Source organism: Oncorhynchus keta, chromosome 36 (assembly GCF_023373465.1).
Source record: "Oncorhynchus keta strain PuntledgeMale-10-30-2019 chromosome 36, Oket_V2, whole genome shotgun sequence".
NCBI classification, from domain to species: domain Eukaryota; kingdom Metazoa; phylum Chordata; class Actinopteri; order Salmoniformes; family Salmonidae; genus Oncorhynchus; species Oncorhynchus keta.
In genome coordinates, this window is record NC_068456.1 from 12,909,704 (window position 1) to 12,925,613 (window position 15,910).

General features: G+C 45.3%; 1 protein-coding gene across 17 annotated transcripts in view; it reads left to right on the top strand.

Moving 5' to 3' along the window:
- birc6 (baculoviral IAP repeat containing 6) overlaps positions 1 to 15,910 on the top strand; it is a 147,542-nt gene that overhangs the window by 87,008 nt on the left and 44,624 nt on the right. For all 17 annotated transcript variants that reach the window (XM_035754228.2, XM_035754236.2, XM_035754241.2 and 14 more), the window contains 2 exons: positions 25 to 189; positions 385 to 550. In XM_035754228.2, the coding sequence (XP_035610121.1) occupies positions 25 to 189; positions 385 to 550 (331 nt within the window). The remainder of the gene's footprint in view (positions 1 to 24; positions 190 to 384; positions 551 to 15,910) is intronic.

Consider the following 15,910-nt stretch of genomic DNA (forward strand, 5'->3'; position numbering starts at 1 on the left):
CTCCCCTCGTCTGTCTGGCCCCAGCCCACAGTGTCCAGTGGTCATGGAGGGGGCACCAGTGAGGAGCAGCAGCTGTACTGGGCGAAGGGCACTGGTTTCGGTACAGGCTCCACTGCCTCAGGCTGGGACGTGGAGCAGGCCCTCACCAAGCAGAGGCTGGAGGAGGAGCATGTCACATGTCTGCTACAGGTAAGAGTCCTCTAGGCCTAGCTGGGTGTAGTACATCCTGAAGGTTTTACCACATGGCACAAAGTGTCAATTAGCTAACAATGGGAAGACCTATGCACTTTTACACAAGTCATTGCTGTGTAGTTACCCCAGAGAAAGGCCTATATGTTTGGCTAAAATTGGGTGTACTCCACTTATTCTCCCCCTGTTCGCCAGGTGCTGGCCAGCTACATCAACCCAGCAAACTGTGTGAGCCACGGAGAGGCCCCTACAGGGGAGAGCAGGGGCCACAACAGCAACGCCCTTCCCACAGTGCTGCAGGAGCTGCTCAGCCAGTCCTGCCTCATTCCAGCCATGTCCTCCTACCTACGCAACGACTCCGGTGAGTGAACCCTCTTCTTCTTTAGTCTTCATCTTGTAACTTTCCATGTAGGTTATGGTAACTCCCGTTAAGGATGACTGTGCCTTTAACTGAAGGGGAAACTCGATGGCAAATCCCACAACAATCTATTTGACTGATTGAACATATCAACAGTGCTTATGAAGAAAGATGCTGCCCTTTACTTTCTATTCCAGTGCTGCATTTCTCAATAGCTTCTCCTGGTCTCAGACAATGTAATGAACCTTTTATTGGAAAATAATGAGCGACCAGCTTTTGTTGTCGAGTAGAAGTAAAAGACAGTGTCAGGATCAGATGTTACGGGAAACGTAGTAGGCTATTGGATGAGGTGGTCATCTTATGCGCATTGCTTTGTCCTTTCTGCTTCTAGGCTACCTGGTAAATTGCAGTGAGAGCTAGATGTGTGTGTGAGTTGATCATTGCTTGATGAGACAGCAGATGGAGCTGCAGTATCTTCCTCTGACATGGTGATGAGAAGACTGATATCTCAATATACAATACATATATTTATCATTCAAAAGAGCCCTGAAATTCCAAGGGATGTTTCAAGTGTTTGCTCAGTGAAGATTTATCAGCTGAATGCATACATACGACACCTACACCCGTGGCTCTCACTCCCTCCCTTCCACAAAGATGTACTTCAGTACTCATTACCAATGATCTCTCTGTGCGTATCACAGGACTTCATATCAGTCAGGAGAGGTCTTGAGTTCCTGGGAGTAGACATTCCTATAGTCCACCGCAGTCCACTAAATAATGGCACTGCTCGAACCCACAACTTTAACATAACACTACTTTCAATATCGGAGAGTATATAAAAACAATCTATTCATGCTTAGAGGATATAATTATATAAAACAGTAAAGATATAAAACAGTAATATAAAGTAATTTACAGTCTATCAATAGCTATTGCTTCTGTGGTGGTTGACGCTCTCCAAGCAATTTCAGTTATATGAATCCATGCTTTCAAAATACCCATCCACTTATAATTCTGTCTTTTCATGCGACAGAACATATACTGTCTAATTTGAATAGGTTACTTGTGACTTAGTTAGGTGGTAATTATTGTGTGGCAAATGGATTCATTCTTTTGAAGATAGGAACTCATTCTCGATAACTTATTCTCTAATCTATATTGAACCATTTTATTTGATATTTTTGAATATACAACGGGCATCTTTGTTAGAATTTGTTCTGAGAACCCTTTATCTCTCAAGTATAGTTATAGAGAAGTTGAGTCAAGGTCATTATGATTCCAAACATGTACCATCATAATTCTACAGTACTGTCTGTGGGGAGTCAGTACTCTGTGATGTAATTGGGGTGTGATGGGCTTTCTGTGAAGGCAGGATACGGTGGTAATCTGCGAAGGTAATCCCCAGTCCCTGGGGGGCGAGGGCTGACCCAGAGTTAACTGATCACCTGAGCTAGATGTTGGCTCGGTCCATTGCTCTGACTAGGTTTTCTGTCTCTTCAGCTTCAGGTTTCCAGAGGGGCATGCAGGCTTGTGTTCTTTCAGTTGGCTGATAACCTCAGTGAGGATACATCCCAAACCCCTCTTAATAGGAGTGTTCAGTCCACCCAACCAATCCCCCACACGTTTAGGCTTTCCACGGTCTGTGAGAGAGTATAATATATTTTTTCTCTTTTGGGGATAGTGGAATCAGTGGTTCTGTCCACATGTTGTGGACATTTTAATGGATGCTTGATTTTGTCCAGTCATTAATGAATAGAAACAGAAAAATGTTGCTCCACGGACCTTCTGCTATTGCCAGGAATAAAATGGAAAGTTGGTACACTGCCAAGGAAATAAAAGAACCTTGAACAAACCTTTTCATTGTGTTGTTTCTACAAATACACGACTTCTAACGACCCCATCACAGGATACATTAGTGTTCTATGGACAGATTATTAGCATGTTTTATTTCACCAATGTGCGTTGACTCACCCCCCCAAAATTCTTAAGCTTCTCAAGCTGTTTGTTCTGAACTAAAATTGGCAGGTTGGCCGATATCAACGTAGCCTCCATTCACGAGGACTTGCTTTGTGTTGCATATCAGGTGGTGGCAGCTCATAGCTCTGTGTGTATATAGCCGCAACTGCCTCTTTGTCCGACGCTGTTAGTGTGTGTGTATTCACAGGAGCGTCTGTGTGCTGGTGTGAATTTAAAGCGCCCCTGGTCTCATAATTAAATAACAAACCGATAAAGAGATGAGTATTGTAATTGGTCCTCATTATCTGGTAAATGTCTCAGACACGGTCACGCGTGGTGTGCAAACATGCAGCCGTGGCTGCCTGCTATTAAGTAAAAGTTTACTGCTTCCTTCTTCATTGTCACACTCCTTTCTCCTGTGTTGTAATGTCAGGAGTTTTTCTGCCATTGAAGTTCTCGGGCGGGCCTCCTAGGCGGCAGAGATTTGTTTTATTCTTCCGGATGGAAAAATCCATTCAGTATAAATTTAAACAACTACCAGATATAAAGTATGTAGGAAAGATAATGGACCTATATACTTTTTAAAAATATAATATAGTCTGTGAGAACTAAAATCACAAATAAAAGCTAGACAGTAGAGCATTCAAAAAACAATGTTAACAGTATATATTTTATTTTTGAGCATAATGACACAGCCTTAGCCATGGCAAATTGCATATAATTGTAGGAAATTAGCTTTAAAACGGCAACATTCTCTTAGCTCCATGGCAGAATATGTAGAATTACAGGGAATTTGCTTTTAAACTAAATATTCTCTCAGCTGAAAAACTACAAAATTCTCTGATGCAAAAATTGTAAAAATAAAATGTATTGTCACACACTGGAAATGTGCTGTGTAATGTACAACCAAGATAGGGGCCTCTAAAATGTTCTCTCATATTCAGCTGTGTCCAGGCCCCCTGCCAAACCCACAAACCTAAACTCCATTATGATGACAAAAAGCAAAGAAACATTTGCCTTTTTAAAATGGACAAATCAATTGACACATTTTAACACCCAATTTAATTACAAATTGTGTTTTTAGTGATTTATCAACTGTGCAATATGGTCAGTTAAGTCAGTTCAGTGTGTGAGCGCTGATGGAAGCCAAGGGCTCATCTCACTCTGTTGTGTCGGCGCCAGCCCTCAGAGCCATGAGCTGTCAATAAATGTCAAGGGGCCCGCTGGTAATGAAAAAGTGGGAAGAGACCTAAGAGCAGTCCTGCCGTGTCTCTTTTTTAATAACTTGCTGTACTGAGGAGTGGGGGGATGGGGTGTTCCTATCAAAAAGCATTAAGAGCAAGGTAGGGGGCAAGCAGCCCTGGGAGGTGTGTGTGGTGTGTGTGTGTGTGAGACAGAGGCAGACTTGGTATTCAGTAGGAGTGTTGCCCTGGTGACACGGGGATGATGTTCTACTCTGCCTCATAGGCCAGGATCAACTGTTATAAACCTCCATCTCATTCCTACATAATGCACTGCTTTCACTTTGTATACCATTTACCTTCAAAGCCTTTGCATTTTTTCCCCTCCAGTATGCACGTAGAAAGAGTCATGAAATTCCTTGGAATGTTGGCCTAGATCCTTGCCGCTTGGATTGTGTGGTGTTTTCCGAAAAGTGCAGATAACTTTGCATCATGAATGACACCAAACCCACACACGTCAGTCTTTTTATGAAATATTTTAAGATAAGGCTGCAGTCCAAACCCGTTCTCATTCCATGCACCATTCATCCAGTGTCGCTACATTAAAAGCCTTGCAACTAGCATTATAAAAGGGATACCATACTAGTTTACATTAAACGCATCATTAAGGCTACTACACCACACTGCTGTTTGTCTTCATTCATCCTCTTCATCCTCAGTGTGATGCCTAATAGCTGCCTTGATGTATATCTTAGCCCAGCCTGCCCCTGCACTCCTAAGAGGCACCGAGGGGAAACCCTGTTGTGTCCCATTGTTTAGCGTGGCCCCTGTTCCCTCCCTCCCTCCCTCTAACCCTCAGTCCGACTACCCGCCTCAGGCCGCACTCATTCCTCCTGCTAATCTCCCAGCTCGGCCGCGCTGCTTGCGTATTGTTCCACATTAGTCATCGGTGTCTTGGCAATCCTTTTGGGACGCATTACGCAGCCGCCACGCACTCCATCACAGGATGTTAAGCCATTAGTGAGAGGTAATACCTTTTAATGTCACTGCGAAACTCATTTATTTTAATTGAAAATGTCCTTTCTCCCCTGGCTCGCTCCCCTCCTACCCTCAAACATAACCCTTCTCCCCTTCACTTCCATCCTTGAGTATGTGCGTTGTGTGTTAGGAACAGCTTGTTCAACAGTATGCATGTAGTCAATGCTTTTAAACAGCTTGTTAAATGGTACGCATTTATTTTATATAACCTTTATTTAACTAGGCAAGGCAGTCTAGAACAAATTCTTATTTACAATGACGGCCAAACCCGGACGACGCTGGGCCAATTGTGCGCGGCCCTATGGGACTCCCACTCACGGCCAGATGTGATGCAGCCTGCATTCGAACCAGGTACTGCAGTGACGCCTCTTGCACTGGGATACAGTGCCTTGGACCATTCTTTTAACAGATTATTAAACAGTACGTACATTATCAAAACTATGTGGATACCTGCTCGTCGAACATCTCATTCCAAAATCATCGGCATTAATATGGAGATGGTCCCCCTTTTGCTGTCATGAGCCTCCACTCTTCTGGGAAGCTTTTCACTAGATGTTGGAACATTGTTGCAGGGACTTGCTTCCATTCAGCCACGAGCATTCGTGAGGTCGGGCTCTGATGTTGGGCGATTAGGTCTGGCTCACAGTCGGGGTTCCAATTCATTCAAAACATGTTCGATAAGGTTGAGGTCAGGGCTCTGTGCAAGCCAGTCAAGTTCTTCCACACTGATCTCGGCAAACCATTTCTGTATGGACCTCACTTTGTGCACAGGGGCATTGTCATGCTGGAACAGGAAAGGACCTTCCCCAAACTGTTGCCACAAAGTTGGAAGCACAGAATTGTCTAGAATGTCATTGTATGCTGTGGCGTTAAAATTTCTGGAACTAAGGGGCCTAGCCCGAAACAGACCGTTATTCCTTCTCCACCAAACTTTACATTTGGCACTATACATTCGGGCAGGTAGTGTTGTCTTGGCATCCGCCAAACCCAGATTCGTCATTCGACTGACAGATGGTGAAGCGTTCGTCACTCCAGAGAACGCGTTTTTCCACTACTCCAGAGTCCAATGTCCGCGAGCTCTACATCATTCCAGCCAACGTTTGGCATTGCGCATGGTGATCTTAGGCTTGTGTGCAGCTGCTCAGCCATGGAAACCCGTTTCATGATGCTCTCAGAGAAGTTCTTGTGTTGACGCTGCTTCCAGAGATACTCTGTAGTGAGTGTTGCAACCAAGGACAGACGATTATTACGCGCTTCAGCTCTCGGCGGTCCTATTCTGTGAGCTTGTGTGGCCTACCACTTTGCGGCTGAGCCGTTGTTGCTCCTAGACATTTCTACTTCACAATAACAGCACTTACAGTTGACCGGGGCAGCTCAAGCAGAGCAGAAATTTGACTAAGTGATTTGTTGGAAAGGTGGCATCCTATGACGGTGCCACGTTGAAAGTCACTGAGCTCTTCAGTAAGGCCAGTCTACTGCCAGTCTGATTACAGCACGCAGTTTGGTTTTGTAACATGTTGTTTTCCAACCATGTGATTTGTTCACTTCTTGTGTAGTTACTTATGCTGTATTACTAGCTGCTTTATTCATCTTGTATGTCCTTGTCCATATTGATTCAGACACAATGTGCTCATTCACGCGTGTACACACACACACACACACCGCATGCAGGTAGGTGCAACTGACAATTAAAATGTTGTGATGTGCGTTCCAGATGGCAGTCGACACGTCTGAAACCGAGCAGATCTGACCCACGCTCAACCTTTCTCGTTAGAATGCAGGATACACATGCTAGTGGAGGTTAAATGATTTCCCCCATGTTGCATGTGACTGGGAGCATGCCACCCTGACCTTTTTGGTGATATTTGAATAAGCTCAGAATCGTGATAAAGCTAAGTCCTGGAACATGCTCTAAGCATGAAGACATGATGTACTTCTTCACCATATTATGTCTCTTACTGGCATCAATGCATTGTATCTCACATAAGCACATGCTTTTGCTTATGCCTACATTCTCCCACAGAATCCATCATAGATGAGGCTTGAGTCTAATTCATATATTCTCATTTTATTGTAAAAATGTTCCCTATTGCACAGTACATCTAGAGTTTAGTTTATTCGTGTGTTTATAAAAGCTTTGATTTTTATACAGAAACTGAATCGCTGACACTACCCTGAAATCAACATGAACAAATAGCCTACATCAAAATAACTGAACAGAACGTGGAAAGAGATGCAGAAAGAGTGAAAAGATTAAGTCTGGCCTTATGTATTAGTAATTGCGGAATGGAGCTTTTTGCCAGTGCCCACAAGTTACTTTCCACACCTGCGGATGATTTAATCACCACAGCAAACTCTCCTTTTTGTAAAAAAATCTCTCTCTCTCCCACTTGCCTTTTTATTGCAGATCTCCAGGTGGTCGATTTGAATTTAAATGTGTAATTGTCATTTCCACTCCTTCTGCTCTCTTTGCAGATCAGTTCTTGTGGAGATGAAATAGACAGAGAGATGGTGTATCTCTCTGTTGTGATGTCTCATATCATGAGAAGCGGTGACTAACACTTTGGTGTGTGTAGCCTATCTGACGGCAAGCAGCACAGTACATTACAGCACCACGCCATGCCCCTGAAACCATCCGGACCAGTGACGTCAATATTCCTTTGTCTGTTTTTTAAAAATCCACTTGACAAAGGAGATTGGTCGGTAACACTGTCCGTTTCCCTCATTCTAATGAGTCCAAGGTGAAGTTAGTTCCCCCCAGGCTGTGCTGGCCTGCAGCCCAACCCTTTCTATCGCCCCCTCCTGGATCCAGCACAGCCATGGTCCTGATGTGTCCACCAGCTCACTATTATCTCTCTGGTTCATGGCTGTGAGACGCCATCTCCCACGGAACTGTCCACCCTCAATCTCTGTGTGAGGAAACTGCTCCCCCCTCCTATTTTAATATCTTGTCGTTTGCACCTTTTTTATAACTAATACCTAGTTAGAGGGAGTAGGAGCTTGGCATGTAAAATCCAGTATACGTTTGTTGGGGTTAGATGGAAGCTTGGTTTGTGCCTTGTCGTTTGGGGATCACTCCCACTCTGGCTTGGCTCACACAACGGTGTAGATGTAAACAAAGACAATGACGAAGAGGTTAAGGAAGGTGCCAACGATTCCCAGCAGCGCCAAGATGGACTCCTCCTGCTCCTCCTTGCTCTCTAGCGCCCGCACCTCCTCAATAGTGATGACCGTTGGGCCCATGGCCATGACGCTCGCCCAACCTGGCAAGGGTGCTGCTGGCACTTATCTGCAGAGGGGGAGAGCGAGACAGAGGCAGCCCACCTGACATGGAGGCACATACAGAGAAATGAACATTAGATAAGAGAAACAGAACGCAAGCCCATAATCCGGAGTGAACACAGACAATGGGAATGAATTTAGATGTTGCAGTTTAATGCTGCACTGCTATGATGCATCCAACTCCCCTCCCCACTAGTCCTCTCCTCCATGTGCTTTATACGACACCCTGGGGAAAACTGAACCAAAAAGCCCTCGGCTAGCCTAGCCAACAGAATCCTCAAGAAGAAATCAATGGTGATCGAACAAAACAATAGACATGCACAGCACAATGGAGATTTAACTGCAAATGCCACTGTTTATTACCTGCCGTAGCTGTTGCTCTGCCCACCGCAATAGATTCCTAATATTTGGCATCCCTTACGGTCTATCCGCATTGAAAATGTTTAACCTCCGCAAATGTTCAGTAACACTGGATCATGGTTTTAATGAGCCCCTTACAATCCACCCTCTTTTTCCCCGAAGGTGGTTCATGATTCTCTCCCCTCCCCTCCGTCTAAGTTGATTTCCTGAGCATGATGTCCCTACTGAGCAGTATGAAGGGAGAGGACAGGGGCTCTGGCTAGTGCCAGCCCTCCAGGGAAATCTACAAGCAGGTAAACCATGCCACAGCCAGCCAGTGCTGAGAAGCAGGCAGCGCAGAGCATACAGCCAAAACATCACCAGCGTCAACAATAAGCAGCCCCCTCTGAAACAGGCAGATCCTACCATATTTCAGAAAAGAGACATAATTGAAAGAGAAGAGATGAGGGGTGAAAAAGGTGTCTTACCCTAAGGCGTGTGAGGAGCTGGGTGACATCCAGCATGCTTTTGGGTCCTCAGCGGAGAAGCATGGCCACAAACAGGAGCCTGCATTTGGGGGGGGGGACAGGGGGAAGCTGGCTGGGTACCCACGCTCCCAGCGTCACAGAAAGAGGAATATGTGGTAAGGAAAAGAAAAGGAGATCCGTGCTCCAAACTGCGTCTTGGTGTGCGGCACTGTACGCAGACACTGCTCTCTGAAAACCACCCCCTTCTTGCCCGGATGAATTCTCCAGTCCTCTGCGCCACCCCCTTGGTTATATACTGCTTGGTTTTGGTTGCGGTATTGTCTTCTTTTTGCTTTTGTTATTTTATTCCTCGTGTCTCCACAACCAAAGCTGAAGCACTAGGGGGCTTCTTACGCTCCCCCTCCCCACTACTCTCCCCATCCTACTGCCCCACTCTCTCCAATTCCACCACAGCCCCCCTCTTCCTCCTCGGCTCTTGTTGGCTCTTTGACCCTCTTAGCAGCTCAAAGAGAGAGCCCCAGTCTCTGTGACAAATGTACACGCCCCCACCCCTTCTTCTCTCCTTCCGTCCTTCCTTGCTTCCCTCTTTCTGGAGCAGAGCAATTAGTGCCTTTCAGAGGCGCTTCTCTCTCGCCTGCCGCTGAAACCCGGAGCTACAGCCGCGCATGGTTACTCTGGAGCAGCTAGTGCTTGCGGCAACTACTACCGCGCCTCCAGTCCGCTGTAGAACAATCGACTGATACTACAGACAGCCCACGCCACAGCAAGTGTTATTCCAAAGAGCCAGTAAAATCCCAGAGCTGTTTGTGAACAACCGGAGAGCTGGAAAGCCGGAGTGCTGCTGCGTAGCTGTTGCTGTGTGGGTCTGCAGCTGGTGGCAGCTGTGTTGTGGTGGGTCCCCTGTGCAAGACGTGCCGTGGGAGAGCCGTGCATTGCATAACCAAGCAGAGGGAAAGAGGCCAGGTCCTGGTGGCTGTGGCGGCAGGAGGGAGGGAGGGAGGGAGGAGGGACTCTTTCTGCCATCTCCTCCTCTTCTGCTGTGGGGGCTGGTTGAGCACCAACAGAAAAAAAGAGGGGAGCGAGAGAGTAAAGTGGGGACGGGGGTGAAGTGACCCCTTCCTCAATGCTGCACGGTGGCAGAATGTCTCCCTTTGTCAAGCATAGCTCGACTATCATACCTGCGAAGGGAGAGGTGTGGAAGAGGAGGGGGAGGAAAGGAATAGGTGGCTAAGAGGTGAAAGGCTGTAGAAAGATGTCGGCCCTCATAACATTTGCGCCATTTCAGAGAAGTCTGTGCACGGGAAAAAATATTGAGTCTTGTAAACTTGGTGCGAGCCATACATACACCTTTCCTGTTATAAATCAAACCTGTCGCAAAATTGTGCGAGCGCTAACAAGTATTAAAACGCCGCCTGAAAAGTGCCTCCCATTGACATGGTGACAATAACGCTCTTTGTTTGCTGTATAATTTGGAACTATGGTCATTAGGCCATGACAGTTTCTGAAAGAGCGACGGCAATTTTCAAAACATTTCTGTTGAGGTGTGGGCAGAATGGTTTTTATATTTTGCAGTGACTTTTTCAAACTCAACATGCATGCTGCCTATAGCGAGTGCCTGTCAACACATTCTGCAAAATTGATTGTACACTGCTCAAAAAAATAAAGGGAACACTTAAACAACACAATGTAACTCCAAGTCAATCACACTTCTGTGAAATCAAACTGTCCACTAAGGAAGCAACACTGATTGACAATAAATTTCACATGCTGTTGTGCAAATGGAATAGACAGCAGGTGGAAATTATAGGCATTTAGCAAGACACCCCCAATAAATGAGTGGTTCTACAGGTGGTGACCAGACCACTTCTCAGTTCCTATGCTTCCTGGCTGATGTTTTGGTCACTTTTGAATGCTGGCGGTGCTTTCACTCTAGTGGTAGCATGAGACTGAGTCTACAACCCACACAAGTGGCTCAGGTCGTGCAGCTCATCCAGGATGGAACATCAATGCGAGCTGTGGCAAGAAGGTTTGCTGTGTCTGTCAGCGTAGTGTCCAGAGCATGGAGGCGCTACCAGGAGACAGGCCAGTACATCAGGAGACGTGGAGGAGGCCGTAGGAGGGCAACAACCCAGCAGCGCCCTGTGCTCTTCACAGATGAAAGCAGGTTCACACTGAGCACGTGACAGACGTGAGAGAGTCTGGAGACGCCGTGGAGAACGTTCTGCTGCCTGCAACATCCTCCAGCATGACCGGTTTGGCGGTGGGTCAGTCATGGTGTGGGGTGGCATTTCTTTGGGGTGCCGCACAGCCCTCCATGTGCTCGCCAGAGGTAGCCTGACTGCCATTAGGTACCGAGATGAGATCCTCAGACCCCTTGTGAGACCATATGCTGGTTGGCCCTGGGTTCCTCCTAATGCAAGACAATGCTAGACCTCATGTGGCTGGAGTGTGTCAGTAGTTCCTGCAAGAGGAAGGCATTGATGCTATGGACCACCCGTTCCCCAGACCTGAATCCAATTGAGCACATCTGGGACATCATGTCTCACTCCATCCACCAACGCCACATTGCACCACAGACTGTCCAGGAGTTGGCGGATGCTTTAGTCCAGGTCTGGGAGGAGGTCCCTCAGGAGACCATCCGCCACCTCATCAGGAGCATGCCCAGGCGTTGTAGGGAGGTCAAACAGGCACGTGGAGGCCACACACACAACTGAGCCTCATTTTGACTTGTTTTAAGGACATTACATCAAAGTTGGACCAGCCTGTAGTGTGACTCCAAATCCAGACCTCCATGGGTTGATAAATTGGATTTCCATTGATAATTTGTGTGTGATTTTGTTGTCAGCACATTCAACTATGTAAAGAAAAAAGTATTTAATAAGAATATTTCATTCATTCAGATCTAGGATGTGTTATTTTAGTGTTCCCTTTATTTTTTTGAGCAGTGTATATGTATTTACTCAGTGGGTTGAATACTTATCTAATCAAGATATATTTGTAACGTTTGTAAAAAAATATATATTTATTTAAAAAAATAAAAAACTCAGTCTTCCACTTTGAGAGGATTTTGTGTCGATCGTTGACAAAAAATGACTTTTCAGTCCATTTTAATCCCACTTTGTAACAAAACAAAATGTGGAAAAAGTCATGGGGTGTGAATACTTTCTGAAGGCACTGTGTGACCGCTTGGGCCGGGCAATTAAGTTATAACTACCACAGTCATATAGGCTACCCTTGAAAGTACCTCGGCTATGGCATGTTTGTCTGTGAAGGTACACTACGTATTTTTAACACTAGAACTGCCTGGTCTTTCAGCCTAGCATATTTTAAGCTTATTATGTTACTTGTCTTTGCTTAGTATCCAGAGCAATGCTGCCCCGCAAGTGGTAATGTACTGAACACATTAACAGCGGGGATGTTCTTGGAAGAAGTGATATTTCAAAATCGAGCTTCACCTCTTGAATTGAGTTTCTTGACAAAGGTCAGTGTCATAGAAGCAAATGTAGAATATGCTCTTTCTGATACTATATACACTGAACAATCATATAAACGAACATGTAAGGTGTTGAAATAAAAGCTCACAGAATTAGTCCATACGCACAAAAAGTTTACTTCTCAAAATATGTTGTGCACAAATTTGTTTTCATGCCTCTTAGTGAGCATTTCCCCTTTGTCATCCAACTGACAGGTGTGGCATATCAAGAAGCTGATTAAACAGCATGATCAGACCCATGTTCAGATCCACATTTCAAACAAGCCTTTTTGGAATGTGGTCTTAGCAAGCCATGACCATGACGGTCCACTACTTACCTAAAGGATTTCTCTGCTTTGCAAAAAGATCGTACCGCTAGTGTAACATACATGTACGCTTGCACAGTTTTAGCAGCACAGTGCTCTACTTTACGTAGGGCACATTCCAGTACTCCTCAGAAACCTGGTCCACAGAGAGCTCAGTAATGGGATTTTGATGGGGGTTGGCAAGGACACCACTGTAGATACAGCTGCTCCATAACTTCCTTTTGCCTCCTAGGAAGAAGGGAGACCTGGTTAGGAGGTTGGCACTGGTGACTCAGAGCCCCAACCGTTACGCTTCCAGCTGCCCTCTCATAGGGCGCTGAGGCAGAGACGAGAGGAAGGGGGTGATAGACCTCACCCACGCTCCCTCGCCACAATCCACTCCCAGGGACGACTCAATACTAACCTGGTTAACGTCACTTCACTTGATTTTATGCACATTAACGGTAAACAAAGTGCATGGCAGGTTTTATGAAGACCTATGAATGTCATATCCTGTTCTCAGCAGTTTTGTTGGGGCAGCAGGGAATTTCTAACTGTCATTACCTAGACATTACTGAGCTTGCACCAGAGCGCAGTATTGATTGGTCGTGCTGTTTGCAGCAATGTTGAAATTGCTACCTGATCTGAATAGATCAACTGAGGCTTACATTTGAGTGGATTAATGCTACATTGGCTTACATCTTGTTGTATGAACCAGTTTATTTGTTGTTTGCCTTTTTTTGGCACCAGATCACTGATAGCCCCACTCCTAAATTTCTATTAACCTGAACCCTTATCGTTCAGTGTACACTTTCGAGCCAATGGTAGAACTCTCCTCAGCCCTTGCTTCCTGGCTTTGCGGCGAATGTTTGACCAGCTTTAGTGGATGGTCAACACTCAAACATTCCATGAGAGGAATGCCTCAAACAGTGATGAATGGATGAACACCTCACTGATCATTAGGATCCACATATACCAATCACTCCAATGCCGGGGAATAACACGACAATTACTGGCAATTATCAGCAGGGCAAATTCTACAGCATCTCCAAATTGGTTGCCTGGGAACCGTAACGACTCCAATTCCATGAGTCAAATTACAACTGTGGTAAAATGATTAGGATCCCTGGTGTTTTGTTGCACCCAGAGGAACGACTTGTTCTCAAGGGGACTGGGGAAGATTTGTTACGGTTCAGATTTGTCTTGATTAGAAACAAACAACTTAACTTGATTATGGCTTTTTGTCTCCATTGAATTTGTCCCTAAGATGTATCCACCATCCCAAATTGTTTCATTCCCTGGTGTAGATATGCCTACTTGACAAACAAGAAACCAATATTCTCAAAGTTTTTCAGAAACTTGCTTAGTTAAAAAATGTTCTCAAGATTAAAGAATCAATTCAAAGCAGCAGATCAGCCTTTAGGCCCCTCTCCCTGGCAGATCTCATGGTTGGTATTCCTCTTCACTTCCCTTTGTTTGACATTTGCTCATCCTCTCATCTCTCCTGTGTTGTGCCCTGCCTGTCAGTCTCAGTCCACTCTGGCACACTCCCCGTCGTCTCCCTAAGTGTCCAGAGCTGAGGGATCTCCTGGGCTCTGACACAGCCCGCCTCAACCTGCCCAGCGAAAGCACACTTTCTTTTCTCATCAGGTCTGCCACCATGCGCATCGCTGCTCCCTCCCCATGGACGGAAGACAGATTGGGAAAATAATAGGGAGAGCGTCAAACAGATTGGGGGAGAGGGGGGAAAAATGGGATTAATATCCAAAATGATTTTTTTTTTTTTAAACGTCAAAACATGCGCTGAAAGCACAGCACATGTTTTTCTGACGTGCCCCATTTGCACTCCTGTACACTAATTTACATCACAGGGGTGTCCTTTTCTTTACAGGTGCCCTTTTTAAATCCCTCTTTTCACTGTGGAGGTGTGGATCCCGCCGACTCCCCCTCACTATGAAATACCAAGCGTCAGTCCTGGACTTGTCAGCTCTAATTACAGGGAGAAGGCCTGCTCCTCTACGGGGATAGCAGGGCTCTGAATTGGAAGGAGAGTAATGCAGGAGGTAGAAGGCAATGTGATTTTTGGGTTAGTTCAAATGGAGGGGCTGGCAAATATGACAGGGGTTCGAATGTCCGAATTTTTAAAAACATTTATTTACACACCGTTTCTTCAACCACCCATATGCCACTGTGGTCATGTTGGAGTTCACAAAGTTTACGCAGCTCAAGGATAGCTGGCTTATTGTAGAGTACTGTATAGTCTTGGAAACTAAAGGGACATATGACCTCACTGATTACATGGTTGATGGTTGGATTTGAAGTTTATTACCAGCTCACAAGGCTTTACCAATTTTGGGGATTAATATCTGTGGAAGCCAACAAGCAATGAAGTACCACTAAATATGACTATATATTATAGAATTGGGTAGAGATTACCATACTAATGATGATGATGATGATAATGAATAATAGTGGTGAAAAATGGCATGAGAATAATGAGACTTTTGGGACCCAGGGTGAATAAGTTTTCCATACCCTCGCACCATTTGAAGCTCTTATTGCTTCTCCGAACATATGAAAATGATGCCCCTCTGGGTCGAGACATTACCACAATCAAATGGTTGCATAAGCAGGTTCTCTGGGCTGTCTGTACACTGATGTTTGGGAAAGGTCTATTTTTCCTCTATGAGAAATGTAAGTCATTACCAACTGATTTTACCACGTCAGCAGCATTTCTGCACGCGGTAGGGCCCACTTATTTGGGACTGGTAATTGCTTTGAATCATTTCTCACTCGTTCCCGGTCCAACTTATTTCAAGCAGAATGGCGTCAGTGAATACGGGCCTTATATTATGCTCTAGTTTGCATGCTAGACAGCTTTTGGACGAGAGAAATAAATAGAACAGCTGATAAAGACCTATTGTCTGTCTGGGAGAAGAAGGAAAAATCCCATTGCAAAATAATGCATTTGAACCTATTCATTGATGGAAATATCAGTCGATGGAAATACATTTGACTGGTCATGCTCATCGGTCTATAGGTTAGTTTGCATAATTTAGTGGAATTAAGTTGGCCCGTGTACAGTATATTCGTTATGTATCTTATTTAACACATGCGTAGGCCTACAACATACGGAGCCTTTGAGAGGAAATGGAAAATCTGTCGGATAGCAAGAGCTGCTGCTGCGGCATCTCAAACAGCAAATGCATAGGCAACGGAAGGCAGGCTTTGTCACTGCGTCACACGTCACTTTGCAATGAGCTGGAGGCAGTGTGCGTTTTTCAAAACGTTTTGTTTGAAAC